A 21,272-nucleotide genomic window follows, 5' to 3' on the forward strand; every position below is an offset into this window, starting at 1 on the left:
ACTAGGAGTTGGTCAATATTTGGTAAAGTATAAGGTCTAGAATACGCTTTTAGCAAGTGTTGCAACCATTGTTATAATGTGATTGAGCGTTATAACTATGGTGCTGTAGAGACAACTCCCGTTACAGTTTTTTGTACATAGCTATTTTTTCCACTTCAAACCATCTAGGTATAGTCTTTTGATTTTATTTCAATGATCTGGTTAAAGGAGCCTACCTAAGCAGTGACCGGGTCAACGTGTTCCTTCCATTAAGCATGTCCAAACGACCAGTTTAGGTCAGTGCAATTCCGACGACCAAGATAAAATAAAATTAGTTGGGGGATAAATTTCTATCGATGTGGGACTTTTGCTACGAAGAAGGGATAACTGCCGTAATTCTTTTATTGGAACATTACGGAAGGGTAGAGGGTACTTCTAGCCCAGGTTGGTCAATCGATTCGAAGAATTAATTAGAAACTGCTTGTGTTGCGAAACCACATCGTTCGAGGGCTGTTACAATTAGGACCAGAACTCTATCCAAAGACTTTCAGAACGGTCATGAACTTTAAGACATCGAGAGTGACCACAGAGCACTTAATTTCAATTATCGTCTTAGGGATAGCAAAAAGTTGAAGAACTGCCCCCCGGGAAGATTAGACGCCCGAGAGTTGAGCCGAAATCACGTTTCGCTCAAACTGTCAATAAAATGGTGGGCCGGAGGGCGTCGTGCGTGGTACGATAAACCTTAAAGGTGATTATCATCAAACACAGGGGAAAAGGTCGAAATGCGGCCATTTCGTTTCGTTTACTGTTGACCACACTGCCGGAGGGGGTCGTGACGGTCGTGTTTTCATTTTCTGGCCCCAGCAGTAGAATCCTTTTTGGCTAGAAACTTTGGCATCATGATGAAAAAGGACGATACGAGCAGCAGTGTGTTGTGGCTCTATGTTGATATGATGATGGCTTTTCCTTGTGGAATCAGAGAAATGTCTGTTACGTGATTTGTAGGTTATCTTTCAACTTACTGTTTTATATCCTTGATGAGAATTAGTTTGTAGATTTGACTATTGGTAATATTTTGTAACTGTTTAAAATTGACAACTTTTTAAAAGCTGTTAGTATGCTTTCATTTCTAAACTCCATTCTACAATGAAATTTCAACAAAAAAGTCTGCTCATGATTCACCCTCTAAAATTTTACTAGTAAGACAACTGCCAACCCCGCAGTCTCAATTGGTTCTCGTTCTTCCGCCGTATAACCTGCCGGAAATCGAATTTCAAAAAACTTTTACGACGTTCGTTTAACATTCCCCAGCTCGCCACGCATTGTCCACAGAATTTTATTCATTTGCCAACTCCGTATGCTGCGTCCAACCCACCTCCCTCCTCCACTTTCAAACATATTACCTAATGAATACGAATGAGATGAAAGTTCCCCGTTTCGAGACGGGAGGACTTCACTTTTTCCCAGAAACCAACCACCCGGACGGACGTACGTGTGGCCAGGGGCAATCCCCCTTTTTCAACTCAACCCATCTCCTAGCCAGGTGAAAAAAAGGGAAAAAAAACTTCTGAAAAAGCGCCTCCAAGTTGGAAAATTGGAAGCGTCGTGGCGGCGCAACCAAAAGGGGAAAAACTATATTACTGGAAGAAAATTGGGCTCGCCAGGAAAATCTTGGCTACTCCTCAGTAAGACGACAACAACAACAACAACGCCGGAAAGTTCCGGGGAAAACTCTTTCCCTTGCTTCTGGATGACGTTGACTGGGAAGTTGATTTAATTTATTCATGGCGTTTGTCGGCAAAGGCGGAAGTAAGCAATCGGAAAACGGACCAGTGACAGGGAAGGGGATGGGAGTGAGACTCTAAGTGAGTGTTTGTGTTTGGCTGCCGTGTGTTGAGTTAGTATTTACTGAGCGGTGTAAATGGGAACTTTTGACAGTTTTGTACGGAAAACGTACTAACTTGTTATTTGGTGGGCACGATCAAATGTGGGGGAGTTAAACTGTTGTTGAAATCAATGATGAAATATTTAAATATTTATTTCCAAATTAGTTTTAATCAAAATTTGGTTCATTCTATTAAGGGGCCTTCATTATGACTAGGGTTAGTGAATTTTCACGATTTCGCGGGCAGCGTGAAATCCGCGTAATTTGGCTTTTTCCGCGAAATCCCGTGAAATTTTATGTTTGTGTGAAAATGAAACGATTTTTCTCAAAATAATTGATCAAACTCAAATAGGAATAAACATTATTTTATGAAATACTGTAGAATTAAGCGAGTGAATACCCTGGTTTAATTACTAATATAGAGTAAGTGATTTTTGACGATTTCGTGGACGGCGTGAAATTTTTAAATTTCATAAATATTTCATCAATGAAGACTATTCAATTACATTTAATTAGTTTTCAATTAAAGAGCTTGAATATATATGTATGTTAAGTTGATATAAACCATTTGAAGAAATGTTCAGATTTTTGAGTTTTTTTTAGAAACTAGCTAAATTTAGTTGTATTTTCATTTGCTGTAATGAAAAATTTTACTGCCTTTTTAATTTGAAGGGAATAATTTCGAAAAGCTTAAAAAATCAAACTTTGTTTTATTCAAAATAAAAGGAAGAGTTTTTTTTATATCTTTGAAATCACATATTGAAACATTTAAATTTATTCTGAGTTCTGTTTAAGTTTAACGATATTTGTTTACTTGGGTGGATGATTTCCGTGAAAGTTAAAAAATAATACTTTTTTTGTTTTCTTTTCTCATTTAAAATAAAAATTTCGATTTTGTTAAGAAAATATATCATTTTTGCAAATTGATTTCAAATTTAGTTTTTGAAAAGTGAGCTAAAAACCTAAAAATATGTTTAATGGGCTAAATGTCGCAGAAAATTCAATTTATTTTACTCATTTTGGCTGGACAAGATTGTTAAATCTGGCTTTGATATGAAATTCAACAAAATATATAATGATATAACAGAAACAAATAAGCGAAAACATTTCAGCTTTATTAGTCGAATATTAAAAAGCAGTTCAGTAAATAAGTGTACGCGTGCCCTACAATTTGTTTCCAAATATATAAACCTGGTGGAAACTTTTTTGAAAATTAGGAGATTTTTTTGTGTCACGTTACGTGATTTTTTTTTTGTTTAGGCCGATGCAAATATTTAAAAAAGTTTTTGTCCCTCGGCCCTGGCCGAGGTCAAGGGGGGGGGGGGGGGGAAGGGGCAAAAAAATATAAAAATTTAAATACCAAGCCATAGTCTTCACATTTGAATGAAAAAAGTGTTTTAAAATGCATTTTATACTAGTTCAGTTGTTTTGCAATCATTAGTTTTCAAAAAATCTAAGATCTGACAAAAACAAAAATTGTACCGAAAAAAAAGATTTTGCATCGAAAATTTTCAAAAAATCTTAAGATTTTTTAATAAACCCAAACATGCTAAAAATGATTTTAAACGCAGAAGAATGAATTTTAATTTGATTTCAGCTGGTTGCACTTGAATTTTCATTGTAATTTTGAAATTTATTGTTAAAATATTTTTTTGGCCCCTGATTTTTCGGGCCAATTTTGAAGGGGAGGGGGGGGGGTGACAAAAACTTTAAAAAATATTTGTACCAGCCTTATTGAAGAATAATAAATAATGAAGCATAAAAAGTAGTTTCTGTGATTTAAACATTGGATTTTCAGAGTTATTTTAACATTTTTCACGTTCCGCGAAATTTGCGTGAAATTTGGTGTTTTGAAATTGAGGTCCCCGTGAAATTTGCAATTTTCGAGCGTGAAAAATCACTGAGCCTAGTGATTTCTTATAAGACTTCATGTCTTAACTTACAATTTTAAAATAAACTTTGCTCTGACTTGTATTTCCTTCAATAAACTTGTAACTTTCATTTAAATGTGTTATTCAAAGAACTTTCAGTTTTTCCAAGTTTGTGAATAATCCAAGTTTTCGTGAATAAATAAAACCGAGCAAGTGCAAATAAAAATACATAAATAGAAAGTATTAAAACAAAGTTTTTGAAGATTGAAAATTTTTCAAATTTAGAAACCAAATTTAATTTTAATCCGAAAAAAACAAAAGGGCTAGAAAAAAATGATTCAAATTTTTATTTGATACTCCATTTAATTTATTTCGTTGTTTGGGCATTACTTGATTGAATACCTCAACTGCTGATTAGTTCAATGCTTGAAACAGAGTATGTGAGTGCTTAAAGCATACAGTGAATCTACTGAAAGTTACAAAGTAACAAAATAACCATTAGGGGGTAATTCTCCGCCAACTCACACAGCAGTTGCCCCGACCCCTCTTCGATTTGCGTGAAACTTTGTCCTAAGGGGTAACTTTTGTCCCTGATCACGAATCCGAGGTCTGTTTTTTGATATCTCGTGACGGAGGGGCGGTACGACCCCTTCCATTTTTGAACATGCGAAAAAAGAGGTGTTTTTCAAAAATTTGCAGCCTGAAACGGTGATGAGATAGAAATCTGGTGTCAAAGGGACTTTTATGTAAAATTAGACGCCCGATTTGATGGCGTACTCAGAATTCCGAAAAAACGTATTTTTCATCGAAAAAAACACTAAAAAAGTTTTAAAAATTCTCCCATTTTCCGTTACTCGACTGTAAAAAATTTTGGAACGTGTCATTTTATGGGAAATTTAATGTACTTTTCGAATCTACATTGTCCCAGAAGGGTCATTTTTTCATTTAGAACAACATTTTTCATTTTAAAATTTCGTGTTTTTTCTAACTTTGCAGGGTTATTTTTTAGAGTGTAACAATGTTCTACAAAGTTGTAGAGCAGACAATTACAAAAATTTTGATATATAGACATAAGGGGTTTGCTTATAAACATCACGAGTTATCGCGATTTTACGAAAAAAAGTTTTGAAAAAGTTGGTCGTCATCGATCATGGCCGTTCATGGTCACTCGCGACAGACACGGACGACGAAACAAAGAGAAACGCAAAAAGTAACTTTTTCAAAACTTTTTTTCGTAAAATCGCGATAACTTGTGATGTTTATAAGCAAACCCCTTATGTCTATATATCAAAATTTTTGTAATTGTCTGCTCTACAACTTTGTAGAACATTGTTACACTCTAAAAAATAACCCTGCAAAGTTAGAAAAAACACGAAATTTTAAAATGAAAAATTTTGTTCTAAATGAAAAAATGACCCTTCTGGGACAATGTAGATTCGAAAAGTACATTAAATTTCCCATAAAATGACATGTTCCAAAATTTTTTACAGTCGAGTAACGGAAAATGGGAGAATTTTTAAAACTTTTTTAGTGTTTTTTTCGATGAAAAATACGTTTTTTCGGAATTCTGAGTACGCCATCAAATCGGGCGTCTAATTTTACATAAAAGTCCCTTTGACACCAGATTTCTATCTCATCACCGTTTCAGGCTGCAAATTTTTGAAAAACACCTCTTTTTTCGCATGTTCAAAAATGGAAGGGGTCGTACCGCCCCTCCGTCACGAGATATCAAAAAACGGACCTCGGATTCGTGATCAGGGACAAAAGTTACCCCTTAGGACAAAGTTTCACGCAAATCGAAGAGGGGTCGGGGCAACTTTTCCCGATTTCGTGTGAGTTGGTAGAGAATTACCCTAGGATGTAACAAAAATGACTTTTTGGCGGGCATTCAAGGGTTTGTTCCGGTGGGCATACTAAGCCCAAATCCAAAATATGAGCTTGATTGGACGTAACAGGAGCTGGCGCTCCGGCCTTCAATTTTAAATGGGATTTAACCCGTAAAAAAAGATTTTTTCAAAAATGTCACTTTTTGAGGCATTTTGGCCACTGAAGCGTTTATTGGCATCATTGGCGTGTAGGCCAGATCCTTGCGCATCTTTTGGTATATATAACATTGAAATTTGGAGCACTCTGGAGCTCGGTACAGACCTTCAAAGTTTGGCATTTTTTCAAAAAATCGGCCCCGGCAAAAAAGATAGGGGAAGGTGGGGCAAGACGACCATATGGGGCAAAAGGAACAATCGCTCCTACGGCCGTAATTTGTACAATTTTGATTATTTCCAGTATGAGGAATTGTTGCTAGCAATGCAATTAGCTGATTCTACTACCACATAACCGCCAAAATGACGTAAACGCCACGGGGCATAAGATTTAATGAAGTTTTTTTCGAAACCTTTGTTTTCTTATAATATTTGGAAAGTACAAAATAAGGCTTAGGGTTCGTTTTAAGGCTCATTTTATCAAAATGCTATTTTTCCTAGATCAGTAGTGTCCCTACAAATGACATGCACCTATTACAAAGTATGATTTAACTTTTGGTTATTTTTGTTGAGAGCTTTTAAAAAATCTTGTTCAGGTGGGGCAAGTGTACCATATGGATTTTTAGTATGGAAAAAATACGAATTGCTGCAACAACATATTTTATTGGGAAATTAATACATGAAAGTACTTAAAAACTGATAAACAATCGTTAAAAAAAATTGTACATACAAAGTATAGTGATATTATGAAAATTTACTATTTATCATCGAAGTAGTATTTTTTTTCGTAAAAACGATAAAATTTTTAGTAAAATATTATTATTTAATCTAAAAATGGAAGAAACCATTCAAATACATTCTAATCTGATGTATCTAAGTGATAACAGTTCAATTGTTAGCAAATTACCATATTTTTTATGCATTGTTCCTCTTGCCCCAACGGGTTGCTCGTCTTGCCCCACTAGTTGAGTAGAACGTACGGAAAATCAAAATTTTAAAATCAATTTTTCACATTAAAAAACAGGATTTTTTAAAAACTTGTTTAAACAAAGTCTTAGTCAAGACCTAGAATAAGATGATTATAATAAAATCCGACAGATTTTTTAACTTTTTAATGGGTTATAACGAGCATTTCCTTAGCTTGTTACACTTGCCCCACTTTCCCCTATGCGTCGCGCCTCGCGACGCCCTAGACGCCATTTGATTTTGCCGGGGCCGATTTTTCGAAAAAATGCCAAACTTTGAAGGTCTGTACCGAGCTCCAGAGTGCTCCAAATTTCAATGTTATATATACCAAAAGATGCGCAAGGATCTGGCCTACACGCCTATGATGTTGAAAATAAACGCTTCAGTGGCCAAAATGCCTCAAAAAGTGACATTTTTGGAAAAATCTTTTTTTACGGGTTAAATCCCATTTAAAATTGAAGGCCGGAGCGCCAGCTCCTGTTACGTCCAATCAAGCTCATATTTTGGATTTGGGCTTAGTATGCCCACCGGAACAAACCCTTGAATGCCCGCCAAAAAGTCATTTTTGTTACACTCTAATAACCATCGAAATACTATCAGCTTGGGGGACAGTAAGGTGAAAATTATTGGATATTTAAAGCACCAACTGTGCAATGTTGAAAATATTATAATTTTCTATGTGAACCATTCTCTCAGATTGTGGTAATTCATTTTTTTTCCGTTTTTTATTCTGACTGAAACTTTTTTGGTGCCTTTTTGTCCAAAAGAGCCATTTTGCATCATTAGTTTGTTCCATACAAATTTGGCAGCTGTCCATACAAAAATGATATATGAAAATGCAAAAATCTGGTTCTTTTGATGAGATTTTTTAATCGATTAATTGTCTTCGGCAAAGTTGTAGAAATGGATGAGGACTACACTGATAAAAAATGATACACGGTAACAAATATTTGTGATTTTTAACTTAACTTTTTGTCACTTAAACTTGATTAAAAAAAAAAACACTATTTCTATTTATTTTTTTATTTTTCGATGTCTGCTATGACATCAAATGCCAACATTTCAAAAATCAATTCAAAGAATCTTTGACAGGAGTTATGATTTTTTTAAGCAATACTGTTATTTTTTTCAAAAAATCGAAATATTGGTCGCAAAAATTTAGCAACTTCATTTTTCGATGTAAAATCAAATTTGCAATCAAAAAGTACTGTAGTGAAATTTTGATAAAATGCATTATTTTCAAGTTAAAATCATTTGTAGGTAAGATTTTTGAAAATTGTCACAATTTTTCATTTTTTTTTAATTTAGTGCACATGTTTGCCAACTTTTGAAAAAAATAGTTTTGAAGAGCTGAGAGAACTGTCTATATTTTGCTTCTTTAAACTTTGTTGATTTTCTGCACACCCTGGAAATTTCATTAAAGTAGTGTTTTTTGCAAATCAAGTTACTGTGACAAAATGTTAAATTTAAAATCACCAATTGATTTTTGAATTTTCAAACATCATTTTTTTTATGGATAGCTATGGACAATGAATGCAAAATGGATTTTTTGGACTTACCAAAGCACAAAAAAAATTTCAGTCATAAAAAAAATATTAAAAATCAAAATTAAAAAAAGATCGATTTCGTAGAGAGTTGCTTGATTTTCATTGACAATCATGGTAATGTTACATCCGTAAATGATGACAGAAAACAAACATGTTTTTAATTACATCCAAAAATGTCCGACCTTTCAATTGAAAGGGAAGGTCAAACAGCTCAACAATATTAGTTTTAATCGAGATAAGAATATAAGATTTTTTTATAAGTTTAATCATGATCCATTTAAAAATTTCAATTTCACAGTAAAGCTATCACAAAATGTTTGAACATATCTGAGGTTATTGAGCAAATACAAGATGAACGATTCCCCATTTAACCACATTATTTTTTTCTATGTGTCGTCCCCTCTCCGCTCAAAAGTGATTAGTTAGATATTTTGCAGTTGTAGTTCTGTTATGAAATAATTTACTTGACTTATTCTACGCATAATTGTCCCATATTCAAAAAAGGGCAACTGAGAAAAACGCGATTGAAATTTTTCGATCGATTTCTGTGTTTCTACGCATTATTGTCCCGTAGTTCCCTGTTCGCCCTATATGTCCCAAATCACCCCGGTTAACATTTTTTCATCCTTTTTTGAATCCTCTTGCAGGTTTACAGGTAAACTAGATAAAATCTTTCGTAAAACTCATGGTTTCGTGATAGAAAATACTTTGTGGGACAATTATGCGTAGAATTCAACGATGGGACAAACAGACTTGGTGTTGTTTTCAATGATTTTCTGAACAAAGTACTAGATTGTATGTGTGTTTCTGAAATTATTCGTAAAACTAAACGTAAAAATGATAAAAAGTCAGAATCGTCCAAAAATGACATACGACAATTATGCGTAGAACGGCAGTATTGTTTTCATATATTGCTTTAAAAATTACCTTATTCATGTTTTTTTAATTTCTATAAAAGTTTTTCATATTCTGATCCACCAATCAAAACTTTTTCGATATCCACTTATTTTGCCTTTTCTTCCACCACCTACACAATGATCATGACCACCACTTCTCTACCCAATCGTCACCTCCTCACTCGTCCAGGCCTGCAGCAGTTGAAAGGTGTACAGAGTAGTCATTTTGTGGAAATGAGTTTTTTTCCCGGGCTGCGCAAGTGGGTGGGTGGAATACAAACCCAAAGAGAAAGCACAAAAAGAGTTGACGTGGAGCAAAAGTAGAAACGCTTCCGAGTTGGAAGAGTCAGCCCGGGTTGTGGGGGTAGGAAGGTACGGCCTTTTAACAAAGTGCTTGATATTAATTATTTATTACAGCTACACGCACTTAATTTAGTTACGGAAGGGAAAGGTCTGGTTGGGTGGGAAAGAGGTCGGAAAAACGTGAGTCGCGAGCACGATAGCGGAGAAAGTGTTGCCAGGTCGAAGGTCCTAGCCCTAGCGGGTGAAAGTGGAGGGAAAATTTCAATTAAACGCTATCTAGCGTCGTCGTTTTCTCCTTGGCTGGCAGTTGAGTCCGGGTGAATGAAATAAAGTGGCGTAGCATTCACGAAGAAGTCTATTTCCGAAATAACGAGGGTGAGCTTGAGGGGGGATCGGGTGAAGAGGTACCACTTTCACACTCGGTGCACGTCACATCGCCGGCTAGAAGTGGGGTGCGGGAGTGGAAGATTCGGTTTGGTATTTATGGCCATTTGTGGATGTGCGGGAAAGCGTTGTGGTGGAAGGGCGGAAAACGGGAAGGAATTAAGTAATGATGTTTATATGCATTGCGTGTGTGCGGTTTGGCTTTATCATCAAGCCTGGGAGGTACGCGATGGAGTCGTTCAATAGGCATTGGATTATGCTTATTGAATTTTATGCCGACGTGATTTCTTGCGCGAGCTAACAACGTTGGTGGCGAAGAGTTATGGTGCGTGAGCGTAAGTGTGCATGGTGACTTGTGGCAAGATTGCTGAGAGGGAATTTTTAATGGAAGATGTAATCAGGATTCAAATACCGTCAGTGGGAATGACATTGGGTCAAAGTGATTTTTTACGGATTTTACCATTTCTCAGGTTCTTCTCAATGAAACTGAATTCTGTTTAAAGGGTTGTGTGGGGGACATCTTAAGATGACTTCGCTGAAAAAATCTCGTTCCTAGAACAAATCCTGTTTTTTGGTAGCTGTCTAAAGTTGAGGTACGTTTTTGGCCAAAAATGACCTCTCGAAAAATTATTTTTCTAATATTTTTGTTGGAATTGCTGAATATCGCAACTTCAAACATTGTAGCATGCCAATACAATTCCCTCGAAAAAGAAACACTGTTGGATGCCTTGTTTTTACCAAATTGTTGTGTTTGAGCATCATTTTGGTTTCGCTTGTCACCCCCTCTAAGAGGTGAGATTGGGTCAATTTTCAAACTATTGGCCTTTAAGGTAGGGTTCATCAAAATCCACTTTATTTTGGGAAAATTTTAGTAAACTATCTAAGAACAAATCTACGTTGAAAGATTTTCGATGTTTTTACATTGTTTTTGTTATTAAGAAATTCCGAGAGGTGTATCGTTTTTTGACCCATAGTCACCCCCAATAACGGTAGTACTTTATATTCACAAAAAAGTATTTAATAATAAAAAAATAACAATTCCAATCCTAACAAACATCAAAATAAAAAATTAATTAATACTTTGAAGATATTTGCAACGGCTTTAATCATAATAAAAAAAATGCAAAATCTCAAATCACTGTCTTGATAGATAGGTCTGTTAAATTTTAATTTTCAACAATGCTTTTGACACCCTCGAGAAAAATAACAATCAGTTGAAACTGAATCTAAAGATTGGAACCTACAATACCTACAACACAACCTTTCTGAAATATCAAAGCAACTAATCTGGCTGGACCAAGCATTTGACCAAACAAATAATAATTTATATATTTATTACTGACAAAAAGCTCTGTAAATATTTTGTGAAAAATTTATGCTTTTTTGATCAAATTAGTTTTTTTTTTAACAGAGGGGTTGAACTTTTTCGCTATTTCGATGTTAATTGTCTCAATTGATTTTTATTCCATACAGTTAAATTTTTGATATCATTAGACTGGCCTTAATTTGTCAAAAAAAAAAACATCTTAATTTCAATCTTCAGAACAGATTTTGGATTTTTCAAAACAAATGGATTGAAAAATGCTGTAAACAGCATTACAGTAATGCTACAAAAAAAATAATTGGCGAAATATCAATGAAATCATAACATTTTTTTTTCCAAAACTTCTTCTTCTGTGACCGATCTGTGGTTCCAAAATTCCAAAATGGCTAAAATATCTTATAAAGAGTCTTTTTTTTAATTGAAAATGCATAAATTAGGCATTATAGAATCGAGTCTGAAAGTTTTTAATCGATTTTACAAAAAATTTTCTTTGAAAATTTTAATTTTAGTCAATATTTTTTTGGGAAATTTTTCAGTAGGGGGTGAGGCTTAAAAAAATTGCAATGACTTTAATGATAATTTGAAAAAAATATTGTGTTTCTTTAGTAAGAATTGAGGCAGCTACAAATATATTTTTTTTTTCAATGGCGAGCAAACAAGGGCACTTATTTCAAAATTGAATAACTTCGACTATTTTCAAAAAAATACATGAAAATGGCAAAATAGTTACCTTAGGAAACGGCACACTTAATTAAAATTTCGCTAACGTACTTTTTGATTGCAAATTCGATTTTACATCGTTAAATGAAGTTGAAAAAAATTGCTACCAATATTTAGATATATTGAAAAAAAAATCAATATTGTTTCAAAAAATCATAATTCTAAACATATCTGAAAATAAAAAAATAAAATTGTGTTTTTTTTTGCAAATCCAATTTTAGTGACAAAAAGTTGAATTAAATATCACCAAATTTTTTACCGTGTATCATTTTTTTTCAGTGTAGTCCTTATCCATACCTACAACTATTCCAAAGACACCACATCGATCAAAAAATTCCTTCAAAAGATCCAAATTTTGAATTTTCACACATAATGTTTGTACAGCTGCCAAATTTATATGAAAAATTATATGGATAAACTAATGATGCAAAATGGTTTCTTTGAGCATACCGAAGGCACTTAAAAAAGTTTCGGCTGGATTAGAAAATAGAAAAAAGAAACCGGATTAGAAAATACAGAAAAAAATATTGAAATTAAATTGTTGTATGGTTGATGAACATAAATTTATAATAAAGAAATGGACAGTAAAATATCTGAAATAAAATAAGATTTTAAATATTTCGGTGCCTGTGTGCTTTCTTACGCTAACTAGATAGAAAAACCAGCAAGCTTAGTACAAGAGAGCATAGAGGCATCAATTTAAGAAAAAAAATCGCTGCGACTCAAACGTAGGCCATCGTTTTTGATGTCAAATGAAAAAAATGTGCCTTAAAATTGCAAAATTTTCAGAATTTTGGTTTCTCACATTTAACGATATTTTGCAAAGCTTAGGCAGTAGCTTAACATTTTAAAGAAGAATGGTTGAAAATTCATAAAATTGGGCTTTTAATTCGAAATTTGTTTATTTTTCCAATAAAATCATAAACAGCTAGCTGAGAAAACGCAATTGAAGTTTGTCCCACCTGATTTCTAGAACAAAGTACTGGATGTTGTAGGCTCTTCTGAAAGAGCTGCATAAATAAATCAAAAGCAATGAAAATGCATGTGGGACATTTATGCGATCAGTAACATTAAGTAAAATTTGTACTGCACAAAAAAAATCTGTTTGAAAAAAGCCCATGACTCAGACCCCAGCTTCATCTGTCTAGAAGCTGTTTACAGCACCAAAGGCTTCCAAGCTTACACTCATGTGTAGGGTTAGTGAAATTTCACGATTTCGCGGACAACGTGAAATCCGCGAAATTTGACTTTTCCCACGAAATCCCGTGAAATTTTATGTTTGTGTGAAAATGTAACGTTTTTTCTCAAAATAATTTATCAAACTAAAATAGGAATAAAAATAATCTTATGAACTATTGTAGAATTAAGCCAGTGAATACCCTGGTTTAATTACTAATATAGGGTTAGTAATTTTTGACAATTTCGTGGACAGCGTGAATCCTTGAAATTTAGCAATTCATTTTTTTAAATAGCAGCTTTAATAAATACTTCATCGATAAATACAAATTAAATAATTTTTATTAGTTTTCAATTGATAAGCTTGATGTTAACCATTTAAAGAAATGTTCAGATTTTTTAGGTTTTTTTAGAAACATACCTTATTTAGTAATATTTTCATTCGCTGTAATACAAATTTTACCTGTATTTTATTTGAATGGTTAGTTTCAAAAAAAATTAAAAGAATCAAGCTATGTTTTATTCAAAATAAAATGAAGAGGTTTTTTTAACTTTGAAATCACCTTTTAAAAACATTTCAAATTTTTCTCTGAGTCCTGTTTATGTTTAGCGATATTTGTTTATTTGGGTGGATAATTCCCGTGAAAGTTGAAAAATGCTTTTTTCCCATTTAGAATACTAATTTCGATTTTGTTCATAATTATATTAATTTTGCCTTTTGATTTTGAATTTAGTTTTTGAAAAGTGAGATGTAAACTTTACAAAATGTGTTTAATGGGATAAATGTCGCAGAAAATTCAATTTATTTTACTCCTTTTGGCTGGACAAGATTGTTAAATTTTGCGTTGACATGAAATTTAGTAAAATGTAAAATGATAAAACAGAGGCAAATTATCGAAAACTGTTTAGCCTTATTAGTGGAATATTAAAAAAGCAATTCAGTAAATGATAGTACCACGGGTATGAATCTTCAAGCAATTTCAATATGGCGACTTGTATCAGAAGAAAGTGAAGCATTTTCGCTAGTTCTCACTGTTCTGTGTTCTGAGTGCACGTCCGCAAACATAGACCACACACATACTAACACAAAGCGCCACCAAGAGACAAAAGGTGATTACGAATATTTTTAAAACTTTCGTTAAAAATATGCGGTTTTGCAAAAACAAATAACAAAACCAACTTTTAAGTGTAGTTCGACTGTCAAACTTGTAATTCGTTGCTGATTTGTTCGAAAATTTGTTAAAAATAATAAGTTTTTTTGCAGCACCCATTTTGGACGGACATTTCTGTTGTCACCTTCTGGTTCCTTGGATTGGCCATGGATAATTTCACAGTGTAATAAACAGGGCAGCTACCACCACGTGGCGCAACTGTTCCGAATGAGAAAATGATACAGATTTTTCAGACAAGTTTCAATCCCGTGAGAGTACGCATGCCCTACATTAAAAAAATAAAATTGGAAAATTAGGAGATTTTCTTGTGTCACGTTCAAATCAAGTGAAGATTGTTTTAGTTTATTGAAAAATAATGTATAATGAAGCATAAAAAGTAGTTTCTGTGATTTATGCATAGGATTTTCAGATTTATCTTAACATTTTTCATGTTCCGCGAAATTTGCGTGAAATTTTGTGCTTTGAAATTGAGGTCCCCGTGAAATTTAGAATTTTTGAGCGTGAAAAATCACTAAGCCTACTCATGTGGCTTCAGACACAAGCACTTGATTTTTTTCTGGTAGCAGCATCAGAAGCAGTTTTCTTTAAAGTATTTTCTTGAGGGAGGGCAAATGGATCTTATTTTGGCATTTTTTTTAGTAAAAAAATACTAATGAAAAGTTTGATTATTTGTATTTAAACATCAGGATATTTAAAAAAATGCCAAAGTTATGATCAATTACCCCATTGAAAACATTGCACTAAATGTTTTTTTCATATTTTTTAATTCACTTCTAAACAGCACCAACGTCACGTTCCGGTAGTGCTGGGGTTTCTGCTGCTGGTGCTGCCGTTCCTTCCGGCCACAAATTTAGTTGTAACCGTCGGTTTCGTCGTCGCCGAGCGAGTGCTCTACATTCCTAGGTAAGTTACATCTTGTTCTTCAGTTTTTAAAGATTTTATTTTTTTTCACCAGTTTTTTATGTTTTTTGTTTCAAATATTTTAGTGGAAAGGCCTTTTGCCTTAGTCAAAGTAATAAAATATCCTAAAATTAAGTTGTTCCTAACGAACAACTACTATAACGCCGGTACGTGTCAGGTGGTCGTGCCAGAAGGCAGCGAGCTTTCCTTTTTGTATTTCTGCTGAATCAAATCAATTTATTTGCCACGAAAAGCGCCTGACTGACTGCCTACCATCACCATCACCATCAATCGTTCCTCCGTGATGGCTCGAGAGACGTGAGAAAAGAAAAGAATAACACACACACACACACACTCAGCGTCACGAAGTAAATCACACACATACACACATACAGAGAAATAGAGAGACTCGAACGTGTGCCGGAAGTTTTCCGAAGTAATCAAAACTAAATTGGATTCGTTATGGCGTTTAAGAAATGTACGGTGTGCGGGCGTTTTATCAAGATTTTCCCCTCCGGTGAAACGTTTCGGTTTTCCCGGACCAATTGATTTCACGGTGCTAACGATGAGTGGGGCAGTAAATATCTGCGCCAGTGTGTCAACGAACGATCGGGGGTGGGAGGTTATTTCCGGAAGTGCTTATCACTCAAAAGATTGGGGAGAAGCGTTTTAGCGTCAATTATTGGGAGCGTCATACGTCTTTTTTAATAGACCTTATATAAAAGTCAGCCTCATGGAAAAGTTTGGTGACAGAATTGGATAATTGATATTATTACTATTAAATTTGTGAATAACCCTAAAATCTGTTTGTTTTCCAGCATGGGCAGCGTAATTCTGGTGGTGTACGGTGCCCAGCGGCTCTGGGAGCGCGTTCCCAAGCTACGAAAGTCCATCATGGCGTTTGGCATCCTCCTGATAGTAGCCGGAACCCTCAAGACCCTCACCCGCAACGTGGACTGGAGCTCACGGGAGGCACTCCTTAGGTAAGGCAGCTTCTCATAAAGCTGAATCGAGTTGTTTGAACAAATCGTTTTGCCTCCCAGATCCGGTCTCCAAACCCTACCCCACAACGCCAAAATGCACTACAATTTCGGGAATTATCTGCGCGATTCGTCCCAGCCGGAGGACGCCATCGTGCACTACCGCGAGGCCCTGCGCCTGTGGCCAACCTATGCCAGTGCCCACAACAACATCGGGACGCTGATGGTCGAGTTTGGTCCGGCAGAGTACCACTTCCTGGAGGCGATCCGGTACTCGTCGGAGCACATCAATGCCCACTACAACCTGGGACAGCTGTACCGGTAAGTAAAGTTTTGGGGAGACATTTTGCATCGGATCATCGGCAAAAAAAAAACTTTGATGTTCTAACAATCTTGTAACGAATTATTCCGCACGAAGTTCAACAAACCCTCCACTTCACAGCAAGACCTCTGTTTGTGTTCCATATCATCTGAATAACTCACGCTCCCACCCAGAGTAACCTAGCAATTTCCTTGAAAATCCACCACACCGTCACGTGAGGTGCGGGGTAGATGTGTTTCCCGTGATTGAAAACAATCTCGGTTCTCGGTTTTAATTTTCCACGCCAGAGAGAAGGCGCGCTCTGGCACACCCGGGGGGAAAATAAAGGGAAAACAACAAAAAAAAAAAACATTCCCATTCTGCCAACTCGCAGTGCGTTCCTGCGAAAAGCAACGTGAACGTTCTCGGTGGAAGCGAACACTGTGATAGTTAAAATTTAAATTTCTGTTTTCACCAAATATGTTAAATCGTACTTCAACAGGATTGTAACTTCTTGCTAACCACTCATAAATTTGTTCAGGCATACCTTAAGAAGCCACGAAACGTTACATCATTCAATTGTTTTTTAATCTTTTATTCTGGAAATTATAACAAAATTACAATTTATTCCTTGCATGTTCAGTGCATGACTTTTTAATCTGTCAATATTATCCTGTATTATTCACAACTGTAAAAAGATCCATCAACTAATGGAGGTTACAAACGATTGCGCAGTCTCCAACTTCACAAGAATAGAACAATGAGTTGGAGAAAAGTTTGCTATATTAAGTATCATTCCTTTATCCGAGTTTTATTTTAAATTTAAATTAGGCTGGTACAAATTTTATTTAATGTTTTTATCCCTCCCCCACACCCCTTTATTTTCGAAAAACTTCAAAATTTCAATGGAAATTTAAGTGCAATTAGCTGATATCAATTTAAAATGCATTAGTCTGCGTTTAGAATTATTTTTATCACGTTCGGGTTGATATAAAAATGTTTTCAATTTAAAAAAAATATGTTTATTGTCTTGTTTTCGTCAAATCATACATTTTTGGAAAACTAATGATTGCAAAACAACTGTACTAGAGTGAATTGCATTTTTCAACACCTTTTCCATGTAAACGTTGAAGCTAAGGCTTGTTATTTCAATATCTGTAGGGTAATTCTCCGCCAACTCACACAGCAGTTGCCCCGACCCCTCTTCGATTTGCGTGAAACTTTGTCTTAAGGGGTAACTTTTGTCCCTGATCACGAATCCGAGGTCCGTTTTTTGATATCTCGTGACGGAGGGGCGGTACGACCCCTTCCATTTTTGAACATGTGAAAAAAGAGGTGTTTTCAAAAATTTGCAGCCTGAAACGGTGATGAGATAGAAATTTGGTGTCAAAGGGACTTTTGTGTAAAATTAGACGCCCGATTTGATGGCGTACTCAGAATTCTGAATAAACGTATTTTCAATTCAATTCAATTCATTTTATTTACCGAAATAACAATTTTACAACTTGTGTGAATGACTGGTTCATAGAGATTTGGTGTTCCTTGCAACTATTTCCTTTTCAATAACCGCTTGGTAACAGAAGGTTCTTCGAATGCAATTAAACAAAAACTAGGGAAAATTTGGCCAAAAAACCTAGTGAGATCGAAACGTGGATAAACGTATTTTTCATCGAAAAAAACACTAAAAAAGTTTTAAAAATTCTCCCATTTTCCGTTACTCGACTGTGAAAAATTTTGGAACATGTCATTTTATGGGAAATTAAATGTACTTTTCGAATCTACATTGTCCCAGAAGGGTCATTTTTTCATTTAGAACAAAATTTTTCATTTTAAAATTTCGTGTTTTTTCTAACTTTGCAGAGTTATTTTTTAGAGTGTAACAATGTTCTACAAAGTTGTAGAGCAGACAACTACAAAAAAATTAATATATAGACATAAGGGGTTTGCTTATAAACATCACGAGTTATCGCGATTTTACGAAAAAAAGTTTTGAAAAAGTTGGTCGTCATCGATCATGGCCATTCATGGTCACCCGCGACAGACACGGACGACGAAACAAAGAGAAACGCAAAAAGTAACTTTTTCAAAACTTTTTTTCGTAAAATCGCGATAACTCGTGATGTTTATAAGCAAACCCCTTATGTCTATATATCAATTTTTTTGCAACTTTGTAGAACATTGTTACACTCTAAAAAATAACCCTGCAAAGTTAGAAAAAAACACGAAATTTTAAAATAAAAAATTTTGTTTTAAATGAAAAAATGACCCTTCTGGGACAATGTAGATTCGAAAAGTACATTAAATTTCCCATAAAATGACATGTTCCAAAATTTTTTACAGTCGATTAACGGAAAATGGGAGAATTTTTAAAACTTTTTTAGTGTTTTTTTCGATGAAAAATACGTTTATTCGGAATTATGAGTACGCCATCAAATCGGGCGTCTAATTTTACATAAAAGTCCCTTTGACACCAAATTTCTATCTCATCACCGTTTCAGGCTGCAAATTGTTGAAAAACACCTCTTTTTTCGCATGTTCAAAAATGGAAGGGGTCGTACCGCCCCTCCGTCACGAGATATCAAAAAATGGACCTCGGATTCGTGATCAGGGACAAAAGTTACCCCTTAGGACAAAGTTTCACGCAAATCGAAGAGGGGTCGGGGCAACTTTTCCCGATTTCGTGTGAGTTGGTAGAGAATTACCCTATATTGTTTTTGCCACTCCCTCGACCCCAGCCAGAGCCGAGGGACAAAATTTTTGAACAAAATTTGCATCGGCCTTATCGAAAAAATAAATAACCCATGTATGACATAGAAATGCGTTATTAAAAATAATTAAATTAAAAATATTAATGTTAAAACTAAAATTACTGTAAATAATTCAATTATGATTTTTATGAAGATTTATACAGTGAACTCTCTCGTTGCCGATATTGAAGGGACCGTCGAGAGCGGGTGTTATCAAATTATTAAACAATAAATTGAAGCAAACTTTTGTAAAGGACTGGAAAACTTATTGACAGCTGGAGCAAAATTGACATCGAGAAGATCGACAGCCAGAAAGTCCACTGTAATTTAAGGTGATAAGAAATAGAAACCATGGAGCGGCCGTGGCTGACTGGTCACGGTGTTCGCTTTGTAAGCGAATGGTCCTGGGTTCGATTCCCATCTGCTCCCAACGTGAAAGTATAGGAAATATAAATCTTGAAACTCTGAACATGAACGAAAAATCAAAGTCGCTCGCGTCTGGGTTTGATCCCCCGTTCTTTGGATTGGTAAGCAAAAATGCCAACCACTAGGCCATCGCGACTTGGTGAGCTATGACTGGAATTAGAAATACTGTTAATATCAATTATATACGCGCTGGATCCTTGTCCATTTGACAAGGGTTCGGATGTTCTAAATAACGTTTGAATCCGATTGGTTCAAACGTTCTTCAGGGCGGGGCTTGTCGATAAAGCTGAAGTACCTCGCGCTCGGCTAGCCAGCGTAGAAATGGGTCACCGAAGCTCGGCAGAGCTAACACCTTCCAAATGCCTATGCGAGTTATTTGCATGTATAGAATGTAGATCTAAAAATGCATGGAAACAACTCAATTTGTAAGAAGCGACCGCGTGGTCCCGTTTGGTTGGTTGGACACACATAATAAATAGAAACCATAAATCGATGGACATTTTAACATTTTGTTAAATGTCCTTTTATTCAAAATTGTCCCCCCTTCAGAATTGGTCCGAAAAATCAGGGGGCAAAAAAATATTTTTTCAAAAAAATATCAAAATGTCAAGGGAAATAGAAGTCTAATAAACTGAGAACAATCTTAAATGCCTTTTTCTGCGTTGATAATCATATTTAACATGTTTGGGCTTGTTTAAGGCTAAGCCGTTGATCATTTTCGAAGAAAATTGATCATCACTATAAAATATTCTGTATTAAATTCAATTTAACGAATTTCACTACCAAAATTTATCAGCATGTGCCGGTTGTTGCCTTCTTGAAGCCACTGAAAGAATTTTTTATCTAAATCAAATTTGCTTCAAAATTTATATAATTTTGTGGCACAGTCATTGACGTCCTAGTTGGCAATCATTGATTAATGACGATTTCCATAACTTTACAAGGAATGGGATAATCGTTACCAAAAGGAATCAGCATGTGTAGGGCACTGTTCTAAACAACCTGTTGAAGGAATTTTGTCAAAATATTGAAAGCGACGCAAAATTTATATCTTTGAACGAAAAATCATGACAATGATGGAAGTATTCACGTTAAAAATATTTTGATTTTTTATGAAATTACAATGTACAGCACCGCAAAAACTTTTTTTTCTCGCAAAAATAAAATTTTTGTCAGTATTTAGAAATTTTGGAAATCAATGATTGCAAAACAACTGGACCGGTGTATGATGCATTTTAACACTGGAACGCCCAACGCATGTCCAACTTACACGGACGCCCAAGCCTCCCAAAAAAGGTGGAACGGTAACTTCAACTCGCTGGTTCTCGGGCATTACTCAACCAATCGGGACCATTCTTGTTTAAAGTGATTTGTAAGAATGACTAGATGATCCTAAAATTTTGCAGAACTAGATTTGAACAAATCTGTAATTTCTGCGACCGAAAACATCGTTCCACCTTTTTTAAAACGACTGCCTCCGCGGAATTTTCGGCGATTTTTTTTTTTACAAGCGAAAAAAAAATTGGAACGATGTTTTTGATCGCAAAAATTACAAATTTGATCAAATTAAGTTCTGCAAAGTTCTAGGATCATCTAGACATTCTAACAAATCACTGAAAAAAAATCATCTTGATTGGTTGAGTTATGTCCGAAAACCAGCGAGTTGAAAATACCGTTCCAACTTTTTTGGAGCCTTGTGCGTTGGAATGTTAA

General features: G+C 35.0%; 1 protein-coding gene across 1 annotated transcript in view; it reads left to right on the forward strand.

Moving 5' to 3' along the window:
* The window catches only part of LOC120414237 (protein O-mannosyl-transferase TMTC1-like), a 178,843-nt gene that overhangs the window by 130,731 nt on the left and 26,840 nt on the right, over positions 1-21,272 (forward strand). Inside the window, exons 6-8 of the mRNA XM_039575348.2 lie at positions 14,987-15,108; positions 15,924-16,088; positions 16,149-16,406. Of these exons, the coding sequence (XP_039431282.2) occupies positions 14,987-15,108; positions 15,924-16,088; positions 16,149-16,406 (545 nt within the window). The remainder of the gene's footprint in view (positions 1-14,986; positions 15,109-15,923; positions 16,089-16,148; positions 16,407-21,272) is intronic.

This window comes from Culex pipiens, chromosome 2, assembly GCF_016801865.2.
Source record: "Culex pipiens pallens isolate TS chromosome 2, TS_CPP_V2, whole genome shotgun sequence".
Lineage (NCBI taxonomy): Eukaryota > Metazoa > Arthropoda > Insecta > Diptera > Culicidae > Culex > Culex pipiens.